At 34.6% G+C, this 13,124-nt stretch overlaps 1 protein-coding gene across 32 annotated transcripts in view; it reads left to right on the forward strand.

Annotated features, from left to right (window-relative positions):
* The window catches only part of ZZZ3 (zinc finger ZZ-type containing 3), a 122,596-nt gene that overhangs the window by 52,006 nt on the left and 57,466 nt on the right, over positions 1 to 13,124 (forward strand). For 20 of the 32 annotated variants that reach the window (XM_081491855.1, XM_081491836.1, XM_081491851.1 and 17 more), the window contains 3 exons: positions 4,123 to 4,256; positions 5,825 to 5,978; positions 11,098 to 12,653. In XM_081491855.1, coding sequence (XP_081347981.1) covers positions 11,149 to 12,653 — 1,505 coding nt within the window. In that variant the 5' untranslated portion in view covers positions 4,123 to 4,256; positions 5,825 to 5,978; positions 11,098 to 11,148. Of the gene's footprint in view, positions 1 to 4,122; positions 4,257 to 4,334; positions 4,414 to 5,824; positions 5,979 to 11,097; positions 12,654 to 13,124 lie in introns of all 32 variants that reach the window. The other 12 variants (XM_081491846.1, XM_081491841.1, XM_081491858.1 and 9 more) reach the window with 1 other exon arrangement.

The raw sequence follows: 13,124 nt of genomic DNA on the forward strand, positions 1-13,124 counted from the left end.
TTGAAATTGGCCATGGATAGGAATATTCACACCAGAGTCACTGGTAACCCTGCGAACCAGGAACTATAAACCACTAACTGCCCTTAGTTGTTGCACATTTCCTAGTATACCCCTGGCTGTGAGTAGGAGTGATTTTCCAGGCCTTGGATATACTGCATATACTGATGAGTGCTCAGCTCAAGACTTGAGGAGGATCTTTGTAGATCTTCTGAGGTCTTACTTGCTCTCTTTGATGCTCTCTCCTCTCTGGTACAAGTGTTCTGGAAACCTTAGCTACCTGGGTCTCCCCAGATTCCATGCTTCGTCTTAACACTGGGAGATTGGTTTGCCTGGGATCACCCTCCTCGCTCTGCAGTCTGGAAACTCCAGTCAGGAACCTGGGGCTATTAAAGGCTTTGCTTTATTTGTTTCTTCTCTTTCGTTGATCCCTGTTCTGTGTTGTCTGGTTTCAAGTGTCTGAAAAACATTTTTGTACAGTTTGGCCAAATTTTTTCAGTTGTTTTGAATAGGAACGTACCTCTCATCTCTGTTCCTCGGTCTTGGCCAGAAGTGGAAGTCCCTTGAAAGGGTTTTACACAAGAGAAAGACAGAAATGTGGACCTTAGACTTCTCTGTAGACCATGAATTTGTAAGGAGCAAGACTTAAAGGAAACAATTACAAGTCAGGTGGATTAGTTGAAGCAAGAAATGATGAAGGCCTAATATTTGGTCATGCCCTTCATGACACTAGAGGTGGGGAAATTTGAAATTTATTGGAATTAGATTTGAGAAATGTACAAGGAGAAAAGTCTACTTTAGGGTTTGTAAAAGTGTAGTCATGAGCTGTTTACATCTCAATCACCTGCAGTGAGTGTGATAAAAATGAGGATTCTGTGCCCTGCCCCAACTTCATTGAATCTGAAGTTCTAAGGATGAGGTTTAGAAATTTGCATTAAATCCCTAGGGTAATGCTTTATAAGCATTAAAGTTTCTTCAGAAGAAAGTGATGGAATTTTTTTAAAAGTGTGAGCCTCATCTTTGGGGGAACCCTTGTACTGGAATGACCCAAAGTAGTTAATTAAAAATATTTATGCATGCCCTGTCCAGAACTGCTGAATCTAAAGTTTGGAAAGCAGTATAAAAAAAGTTCAAAAACCAGCATTCTACAATACTCTGCAGGCATAAACTTACTGAACTTCACAGTAACTCTGAAATGTAGTGGGCAGGTGTTATATCTCCTGTTTTATAGATGAAATGCAGAAGGGCAGTGTGGTTTTCTCATGATCAAATGGTTACTATTGATGGTGGGTAGAAAATCATATTTGTGTCTCCTTCCACCAAATCTGATGCTCTTGCTAATTCCTTTCTGTTGCCTGTGAAATATGCTTATCTCTAAAACCTGTAGGAGGCGTCCAACACATTGAACCTGTGGTTCTAAACAATTTAGGGAGCCAGGATGTTGTGATCTTCCTGATCATACTTTGTACCAAGTGAAAATTCGGTTCAACTCTGTAGCAAGTAATGATGATACACTTAATTGTTTAGGAAAAGTATTTATGTCTTTGATCATTATCTTCATGCTTTTTACAACCAGCTTTGACTGTCTCTCTCTGTTTTCTTTTAAAATAATTTAAAGTGTAGTGTGTGTGTTTAATATTTTCGATTATAACTGAAGAATTGGATGCCAAATATGAGTCTGTGTCACAACCTTTGTTCTGAGTTTTTTCCCGAAGGTCTTAGAAAAGTAAAAAAAAAAAAAAAAAAATGTATATATTGTTTTATAATTTAGATTGCATTTAGCTTAGATGTCACAGTTTTACTTTTATAGTAAGTGTGTGGCATATAACTTTGCTATGTCAATAGAACTGATACATTTTTTAATGAGTTATTTTTTGTAGTCTTTTGAAGTGATTTCACATGTACTGTGAATCTGATATCCTGTAATCTGTTTAACACAGTAGTACTAGTGTTAGACTGCAAATAGTGGGAAAAGTAATTCTTTTCAGTCAGGATTGGTTTTTGGATTTGGTTTTGGAATTCTTGAATAGTCAGTGAATTTTGTTAGTATGTGAACACAAGCAAAGCTCTGTGGAAAGGCATAAATAAGGCCTTAGGAATGGGATTTAAATGGTTTGTTTTCTATTTTGTATGCTTTTAAAAGGATGGAATAGCTAACCTTTTTAAACTTCTGAATCAAGTTACTATATTTAAATAATTTAAAATTTAAAATTATGGTAGCTTGTCGCAATTCTTAATAGTTTACCTTCTCTGAAAGCATATAGTTTTGTGCAGAATCTTAAGTTTGAAATGCATAGTGAATGAAATGAAGAGTGCTGTGTAGTGTAGGGTATGTAAGAAGAGTTTTGACTAGTTTAACTCATTGTTACAAGAGCATTTATATCAACTTCTAAATTTAGGAATACTTAGATGTGTATTAATTTTTTTGTGACATTACCTAATGTGTTTTTTAACATTTGAAAACAAATAAGGGAATTCCCTGGTGGTCCAGTGGTTAGGACTCTGCGCTTTCACTGCAGAGGACCTTTGGTTGATCCCTGGTTGGGGAACTAGGATCCCACAAGCCATGCTGTGCAGTTAAAAAAAACAAAACAAAAAAGAAAACAAATGGAATAGAAATGAAGTGTTTGAGGATAGATATTAGTATTTCTTAATCACTATCTATTATTCTGTTTCTCCAATTAAAAAAGTTGAGATATAATTGACATTGTGTATTTTATTTTACAATTTTCTATTATATTTTAGTGAACATCTCCAGTAACAAATTTTATACACAAAACAGGCCATCTGCATTTTCTGTGTAGATTTTTACTTTTTATTTATTTTTATTTATTTATTTATTTTTTAAATAAATTTATTTAGTTTAGTTGGGGGCCAATTACTCTACAATATTGTAATAGCTCCCGCCATACATTGACATGAATCAGCCATGAGTCTACATGTGTCCCCCCTCCTGGACCCCTCACCCACCTCCCTCCCCATCCCATCCTCCCGGGTCATCCCATTGCCCCGGCCCTGAGCCTTTGTCTCATGCATTGAACATGGAATGGTGCTCCGCTTCACACATGATAATATACATGCTTCAATGCTATTCTCCCGGAACGTCCCACCCTCACCTTCTCCCTCAGAGTCCATAAAATTGTTCTATACATCTGTGTCTCTTATTTTGTCTCGCATATAGAGTTATTATTACCATCTTTCAAATTCCATATATATGCATTAGTATACTGTATTGTTGTTTCTCTCACTTTTTATTATACAGGAATTTGGAATGGTAAACTATGCTGAATCATTTTAGAATGCCACTGATAAATTCTGTGACATATATGACATTTTTAAGCTTATTTTTTCACTAGTAAATGGGTAGAAATGACTTAAAGTTTTATATAATGCTTTTCATTATCATTGTAAAGCACTTTGATATGTTTCTCACTTGTAACCTATAACCAAGGATATATTTTTAAGAAGCTTACTTGTAAGGAACATTTGCACAGCCATATCTTGATTTATTTCTTCACTTATTCTGTCACATTTATTTCCTATTTATAGTCAAAATAACAGGAACAAATTAGTCCCAGAGGGATCCTCTAGCCAATACAAAAATATTAGCTTAAAAGAAAACAAATGTTTTAAAGTCATGTTTAGGGGAAAGTCATGATCTTTTTTACTGCATTCTTAAGCTTTCTAGATTTATTCCCTAATATTATCCTAAAACACAAAAAAGTACTTTTCTATTAATATCTGAGAAATTACAGACTTGTGGCAAGTGAAGCATATTTATATTGGTAGTCAGAAAAAGAATCTTAAGTTCTAAAACTGATACAAATTTTAATGTAGAATGAAATTTTGAAATATTTTATGTGGGCACTGTGAGAAGCATTTATAAGAGAATTAGGAAATCCTTTTAGTCTGTTATTTTATGTGGGCACTGTGAGAAGCATTTTTAAGAGAATTAGGAAATCCTTTTAGTCTGTTAAAGTAACATTTTATAGTGAAATAAAAGGAATTATTTGTGAAATTTATTGAAAAGTGCAGTGTGCTGTGTGTTTAGAAATACCGTCAGTTTTATACACAAATCTGCAAATAACCCACCCATAGTGACTGTATTGTGGTTTTCCTTCACAGATATCAAGTTGTGCTAGTTCAACCATATAAATAATTAATACCTGAAGTCTCAATGTAAAATGGACATTAACAGTGATGACAGATAAATGCAGACGCTTGGAAATCAAACACTAGGCGAAACACTTTAAAGAAAGGTAAGAAAAAAATGTAATCTTAAGGCCAAGCAGGCTTTAGTTAGTACAAGTAATTGACTGAAGTAATTTCTTTTTCAGTGTATTAGGTTTTTCAGAAGCCTAATCTGCCTAACCATCTGTATGACCCTGTTTATCTTAATACTGGTAGGACTCAGCTGTAAGTATCAGTTCTTCTGTGAAAATAACAGTTGCAGATCTTGCCTGGCAAATATCATGGATGGTGTTTCTACAGCAATCCCTATCCAAATAGGATAGTAACCTGACTGATTGGACCTTGAAAGAGTACTGAAATGGGCGTGCTAGGGAATATTCAGAGACACATCCTAAATGGTGGATCATCTTTGGTTCTGTTGATTGCTACCATCACCACACACCATACAATGCAATGGGTTACCATGTTTGTGAAAGGATTTCAGGGTTGAGTACAAAGGAGTTGGCAGTTGGAATGTGTTATAAGAAGACTGAAGTTTCAAGTCAAGGGTTACTTTTTTATAGGCCCATTTTTCACCGTGTACCCTCCTCATGTTAATTTAGAACATTCTTTAATGTAGTATTAAATAATTTTATTTAGACAATCTTCCTACCTTGTGCTTTTCAAGAATTTGCAAGGCATATCTGGGAGAGGTTGCATCTAGGGACATTAGCCTTGTTCCAGTCTTACCGACCGAAACTGTGCTCTTATTTATTTTTGCTATCTATTGATAGTTTACAAAGCTTTGATAATTGCATCAGTTTTTTATTTTTAAAACTTAAAAATTTTTTTGTGTTTTTAAATTGCAATCCTTTACCAAAAATACTGTCACTTTTAGAATATCTAGTTTTATGTTTATAATAGAGTGACAGTTTCCATCATAAACATTGCCAGTCTTTTTCCTGGTGTTCCTCCTTGTTTTCAAATGGGCACTCATAATAACCCATTTAGCCAGCTTCTCTGAAAAGGATATCATAATACATTATTATGAAGTACAATTATAATTAATCAGACTGTCCAAGAAATGCATTGTAATTAGGCTAATTAAAATATCTGGTCTACTGGGTACCAAAACAAGAAAATCCTTATTGTTTTTGTTGAAAATCCATATGCCAAAAATAATAGAAATTTCCCTTTATAAAAAATTTCCCTTTGTAAAGTCCTGTAGCACTTCATCACAGTTATCATGTATATATTGAAGACTTGGTTGATTCTTTGTTTGTTGTTCAGTCCTCAGTTTTAAATACTTGAAGGCCAAACCTTGGGAAGGCCTCTAGAATAAGAGTAAGAGATTATAAATTCTGTATGAGAAATCTTCTTATAAAGGGCAGTCTTTGGGTCATCTCAGAACAATATTGCCTTAGACTCTAGAAAAGAACTGAGTCACATTTTGACTCAAAATAATATTGAATTGTAAAGATTTAGTATATTTCAAACTCTTTTTGGTTTGTTTTGTTTCTAAAAATCCTTTTCCAGTTTCTTGATATCTCTGAGGCTACAAAGTTAATGAGAATTACCAAAGTGTTACTAAAATCTGTTAGCATAAGTTAATTTGCTTCTTTAATTCTTTTTTTTTTTTTATTATTTTATTTTAAAGAAAGGAATTTAGGAAGTTCTAGTATTCTCCATGGCTGAAGCTGAGAGTCTGAAACCCTGATGCTTAAGCTCTATTCTAGATCATAGCTTCAACTCCTTCAGGATATAAGGAAAAGAGATAATATTTCCACAATGATAGATCTTTGGTTGTACAGGTAAGTTATTTAGTTTTGCAGTAGTGAAGACAACTATAGTTTGTTTGCTTGTATTTAAGGAGAGGAGACTTGTTATTTTTATATACTTCCTTTGGCGCGTGGAAAACTGTGTAGTCTGGGTAGCTGTTCATAGGAATGTGGAGCTATAGGGAATTGGGTAGGAATGAAATATTTTCCCAACAAGGGATACATGAAATGACTCAAAATACATTACAATCTCTAAAACATTATACCTTTCAGTACTTGAGATATTGGCAGTATGTGATTCCTTGACTTCTCTTTCTCCCCACTTGTCTTTTTAAGTGTATATATATTCACTTCTGTCTGTATCTGTGTTTGTCTGCCTCTCTCTCTCTCTCTGTCTCTTTCTCTGGAAGGGGAAGAAAGAAGAGATCTCTTTAAACAAGAGGTCAACATAGTATGTAATAGAGTTCCCAGGCTTCAAAGAGACCAATACTAAGAACCTTAAGTTGAATTGCATAGGTGCATCCCCAGGTCTCACTCTCCTTCTTTCAACCTTATAGATACTTTTGACATTGTAGATAATGGTGGTAATTGTTTGGCTGAAGAAATTTGTCTTAAGAGAATTGTATGACAAGGATAGTTCCTACACCATTATTAAACAGTTCCTGTTCCTGTTCTAGACAAATAGAAAAAGAATCTTTGGTGACACTTCCCATTCCTCTTGCTCTTTTAGCCTTTCAGTTTGGTTTGTCTACATGATATCATGACCACTTTCCTAAAAATTGTTCAGTTAATAAAACTAAATAACTATCAGCTAGAATATTGATGTTAATGAAGGATTGCCAGTCCCTCAATTCCCAAAATAAACTGTTCTACTTCAGTAATTATAGTGGAACAAAAGCTTATAGGTAGTGCTTTTGAGATTTCTTTCTCTTAAGTAAAGATGATACCTGGAGTAGTGTTTCATTAGGTGGAGCATTTTAGTTTCCTTTCAGTTCTTATTGAAGCAGTTACACAGATGTGATCACAGGGGCTGGAAATTTATTATCTGAAACAAAGCTGATACTGTTTCAGAGTGTTCCAGAATCCCATAATTAGATTTGAGAATCCTATAATTATAGTCTGTAAGTAGATTCAAATTTGGGAGAGGGTAGTTCAACAGTAAATAAATGGGTGAGATATGTGAAATTGTAGGTAGGATTTGGGATTTAATGTGAATGGACAGGCTAAAATTTAATTGACTGTCCTCCTCAGATAGTCCTGCAATAGGATGAAAACTTACGAGGATGGGGAAGAGAGGAATTCTAGTGATCGATTATATTCTCTTCCCTCTATTGTAGAAAATGCCATATTTGTCAGTTTGTGGATAACATAGGAAAAACTTCATTCTAGTTGCTAGATTGGATTTTGTCTTTATGACTCTTAACTAACAGTTTCCATTAATTCTAAAACTAGAGTGATTAAATTTCCAGTTCCACTTGGGTACTGGCTAATGTTTTCACCATGTCAACTATTTGGTTAACTAACGGGTATTTTCTGAGATACTTTGTAAATGAGTTTCTTTTCCTTTAGCAGCTTAATTTTTGGCAGAAATATTTTGTACTCCACACCTCTTCACTGAATTTCTTTAGTAACTCTTGGGTTATGCAGCTACAATGAGGAAGCCAACTGGTTTAGTCTGTAATACTTTGCAACGCATAGGAAAACAATATTGAGACTTGGTTGAGATAATCAGAGCATTGTTAGTCTCTATGTAGTAATTGAATTTTGCACTCAAGTTTATCAGGTAACTATAGAAAATACGTGTCTTTATAAATTCTTATTCAAAAATAGAAAAGATAATGAAGAAAAAGGTTAACACAGAAGAAAAATAGTTAGAGGGAAGAATGTTAAAATTTCGTTTAACTCTAATCTTCAGAATTTTAATCAACTTAATATCTTAAGTATATGCAATATGTTAATTTCAGGCAAGAATAATAATCCTCTATTTTATAATCCTCTATTTAGTGCTTCCGTAGCCAAAGTGATCATGGTTTTATTTAAGTTTTTTATTAGGATCAAATAAAGAACTAAAGGATAAATAGCCTAATTTAGTTTGAAACTTGGTATATTTTAATAGACTACAGTCTGATACAGTAGTCTAAGGCAGTGCATCTTAACCTAACAGACATTTAATCACCTGGGAATCTGATTAATCAGAAGGTCTAGGGCAGGGCCTGATATTCTCCATTTCTAACAAGCTTCCAGTAGATGCCCATGGAGCTAGTTCTCAGGCCACTCTGTTTTTTGTTTTTTAAGACTTTTATACTTTACTTTAAGGACAGTAAATATGAATCACCAAATTTCTGTATAAAATATTCTATATTTAAAAAAACATTTTATTAGATTATAGTTCATTTACAGTGTTGTGTTAATTTCAGGTGTTTAGGTCAACACTCTGAGTTGCAAGAATTTGAAGTAGCCCAAGGGTTTATGTCACAAAGCAGTTTTGCTTTAAATGTGGCCCAATAGCATAAGGTTTGAGAACTCTAAAACTTGGACTTCATTGTAGTTGTGAATGGAATGAAAAGATTTTGAGTGAACAAAAGAAATGAAAACAGTTTTAATATTTCATGTTTGTGTTTTGATTCCTGGAATGGTGAAGAAATAAAATAGGCCTTCCTTATCATCATAGTTGGTCTTTTATAATGATAAATATATATTTGTTAGTAGTTTTGGTTACTACTAATAATGGAATTATTTCATTGATAATGATAAGGCAGAAATTTTGCTTTCAATTTGGATTGATGTGGAAAGAAAAGGGCTAGGAATGCCTGTTATGGAATCATTTGAAGTTTTATATGCCCTTGATTGGCATCCATATTTTAAAAAATAAAGATGAACAGGTTTTTTTGTGTGTGTTTATAAAATATTACTATTGCCAATATTATTTTTGAACCATAAATCATGAATCAAATTTGCATTAAAGATACTTGCATTAGATTTTATAAATAAAGTTTATGAAATTAAAGTATTATGTTTTCTTTGTTATATTTACACAGGTATTTAACATTTAAAAACCTATAATCTTCAAATTTGAAAGCTCCAGATTTGGGTACCTGGACCAAATGCATTGATTTTAATATTTTTTAGTTTGAAACATCATTTGAAGTTTAACTTAAATTATTTGTAATTAAAAGCAGATATTTATGGATCATTCAGTGTTTATTACCTATGAATAAAGAGAGACTGTAATTTTGATAACAAGATTTTAACTAAAGAGAATTATACATGAGGTCTGACTATGACTTCATGTCATACATGAGGTCCCCAAACAGTAAAAATTTACTTTAAAAAACAAATTTAAGTTCTGATCGATGTTCCATGTTTATTGTTCACATGATTGCTATGGAATTCTCTAGAACAAATTTTCATACTTTAATCCCAGGTCCAATTTTTTGAGTCTTGTAAGATTAAAAAAATTGTTAACTAAAAATTTAGAAGTATACCATACTCTGAAACAAAACTAAATTCAACCAACTTATGTATTTTACACGATACTTCTTCACTTAATTCAGTTTTTCAGCAGGCAGGAACAAGAAGACAGTTTCTTTTTTTGTCTGTGGTAGCATGTTGCTTATCTTCTGTAGTTCCTAATAATCTTTCCAACTGTTATACTTCTAAGTTGAGGCAAAGGAGAAACTGTATTTGATTTGTGGGGAGAGAGGGTAGAATGGCATTTGGATAGTTAAAGGAGAGTGAGCCTGTGGGAAGGCCGGCAAAAGGGAGGAGGGAAGAGGGTCCTGGGCAGCCATGTCCTACAGCCATTACTGGCTTCTTTCTCTGTCCATCCTGCACTCCATTCAGTGTTAGGCAGTGAAGTGACAAAGTATGTTTTGAAGGCTAAAAAGAAGAGGTGCAGAAAAATGGAGACTTGGATTCTTAATAGCTCCTTTATTCTGCTTGTTGGGAGAACCTTGGAAAATAATCACTAAATCACTCAGTTTATCCAGATGGATAAATCTGGGCAGTTTTCTATTTCCTGCACATTTGTATTATAGCAATAGAAACAGCAGAACATCCACATGAACCTGCTTATATCCTCAACATGCGTTAATACTGTGACATACACATATACTCAGGAGTTCAAAGAAGGAAAAAATGGGGTTATATGTGTATTCTTGATTTCTTAAATGTAGTGTATGTTTGGCGGGTGTGCTTCTTTCCCTTTTTCTTCTATCCTCTTTAGAATACTTCCTTTCACTTGCTAATTTGTAGTTCTACTTCTAGAGACTTGACTTTGCTCTGTATTGCTCTTAGCAAGTATTCAGTACAAGCTAGGGTTATGATTTCTGTCCATCTGCTTAGTTACAGAAAATTCTACTGCAATCCAAATTTTTTAGATACCATGTAGTTTGTTATCAAAAGATTTGACCTGAAACTCATTTTAGTAAGAGTGAATTAGAAAGAGCAGAGCCTGTCTTTTTGCCTCCCAGAAATGTTTTGAGAAAACATGAGAAGTGATTGGGATAGTTTATGTGACAGCTGGTATATAAATTTGAGATTATTGTTTTAATAACCAAGATGAAGTCCTGTCTTTGAGAGAGATCTTTCTGGGCCTTTTGCTCCTGAATATCTGAGAAACAGATACACAGCGAGAAAGGTTAAGAGCATGGAATCTAGAGCCCTGTCTGCAGTTTACTAGCTGCGTGGTTTTGGACATATTACTTAAACTGTATGTGCTTCAGTCTCCTCATATACGAAGTAGGAGTGATAACAAGTACTTTTTCTTTCTTTCTTTCTTTCTTTGGCTCCACCGGGTCTTAGCTGCATGTGGGATCTAGTTCCCTGACCAGGGATCAAACCTGCGCCCCCTGCTTTGGGAGTGCAGAGTCTTAGCCACTGGACCAACAGGGAAGTCCCAATAAGTACTTATTCTAATTGCTGTTAGACTTTAGTGAGTTAATGTATTTAAAGCATAGAGATCCTGGAAACATATTAAGTGCCTTATAATTGTTAGCTATTATTAACACTTTTGGAAATGTTAATAAAATAAATTATATCACATTATTTATTAATATTGGCTATACCTGGATTAAAAAGTTATAGTTTTATACTTTTGTTTTAGGATATTAACTATTACCTTTTTCTCATTATTTTGTTTACGTTTTTGAAGGTTTCCCAATGAGTGGATCATGATGACCGTATTGTAGGGACTTGCCATAGTATGGCTGCTTCCCGATCTACTCGTGTTACAAGATCAACAGTGGGGTTAAACGGCTTGGATGAATCTTTTTGTGGTAGAACTTTAAGGAATCGTAGCATTGCTCATCCTGAAGAAATCTCTTCTCATTCTCAAGTACGATCAAGATCACCAAAGAAGAGACCAGAGCCTGTGCAAATTCAGAAAGGAAATAATAATGGAAGAACTACTGATATAAAACAGCAGAGTACTCGAGAGTCATGGGTAAGCCCTAGGAAAAGAGGACTTCCTTCTTCAGAAAAAGATAACGTAGAAAGGCAGGCTGTAGAAAATTGTGAGAGAAGGCAAACAGAACCTGTTTCACCAGTTTTAAAAAGAATTAAGCGTTGTCTTAGATCTGAAGCACCAAACAGTTCAGAAGAAGATTCACCTATAAAATCAGACAAGGAGTCAGTAGAACAGAGGAGTACAGTAGTGGACAATGATGCAGATTTTCAAGGGACTAAACGAGCTTGTCGATGTCTTATACTGGATGATTGTGAGAAAAGGGAAATTAAAAAGGTGAATGTAAGTGAGGAAGGGCCACTTGATTCCACAGTAGTTGAAGAAATCACAGGCTATTTGGCTGTCAATGGTGTTGATGACAGTGATTCAGCTGTTATAAACTGTGACGACTGTCAGCCTGATGGGAACACTAAACAAAATAGCACTGGTTCCTATGTGTTGCAGGAGAAATCAGTAGCTGAAAATGGGGATTCGGATACCCACGCTTCAATGTTCCTTGATAGTAGGAAGGAAGACGGTTATATAAACCATAACGTGCCTTGCACAGATTCAGAAGTGCAGGTCAAGTTGGAGGACCACAAAGTAGTAACTGCCTGCCTGCCTGTGGAACATGTTAATCAGCTGACTACTGAGCCAGCTACAGGCCCCTTTTCTGAAATTCATTCATCTTTAAGGGATTCTGAGGAGGAAGTAGATGTGGTGGGAGATAGCAGTGCCTCAAAGGAGCAGTGTAATGAGAGCACCAATAATGCCCTGGACACAAGTCTTGAGAGTATGCCAGTCTCCGGAGAACCAGAACCATCTTCTGTTCTAGACTGTGTTTCGACTCAAATGATGTCTTTATCAGAACCTCAAGAACATCGGTATACTCTGAGAACTTCACCACGGAGGGCAGCCCCTACCAGAGGTAGTCCCACTAAAAACAATTCTCCTTGCAGAGAAAATGGACAATTTGAGGAGAATAATCTCAATCCCAGTGAAACAAATGCAACTGTTAGTGATAATATAAATGAGTCTCTTACAAATCCTGGTGAAGTTTCTCGCAGTGAAAAAGGCATATGTTGTGACTCTGAAAATTATGGGAGTGAAGGACTAAGTAAGCCATCCTCAGAGGCAAGACTCAATATTGGACATTTGCCATCTGCCAAAGAGAGTGCCAATCCGCACATTACAGAAGAGGAAGATGATGATCCTGATGTTTATTACTTTGAATCAGATCATGTGGCACTGAAACACAACAAAGAGTATGTGTAAATATGGTAACCATGAATTCTGCTTTGTTTATTATTCCCTAAGTTTTCAGTATCTATTCATAAATGTAGCATTTTTATTATCGCTAAAATTAATGCTTTTAACTGAAATTTTGGGTTTCACACAATGATATTCTCAACTCTTAAAAAATCTTCAAAAAAAAGAGAGACTAAAATCCAGCTTTATTAGTCTTCTCAATGGCGATGTGATTTTCTAGTTTTGAGATTTCACACATCTCAGTTAGACATGTGAAAACATGGTTGATAGTGTTTTACTTCTTAATAAGTTTTATATCATTGGAGTTAATTTATAAAATGGAAACCTCTTTAGTTATCCCAGTACACTTTGATTTATAGTATAGAGCATTATGAATTGTATATGCCTTCCATATAATGTAGAATAATTAATGAGTACATAAACATCATCCAAATAAGGGAAATCTGGCAGGCTAAAAATCTGCATTT

Source organism: Giraffa tippelskirchi, chromosome 5, assembly GCF_054371585.1.
Source record: "Giraffa tippelskirchi isolate mGirTip1 chromosome 5, T2T-mGirTip1v1.2.pri, whole genome shotgun sequence".
NCBI lineage: Eukaryota > Metazoa > Chordata > Mammalia > Artiodactyla > Giraffidae > Giraffa > Giraffa tippelskirchi.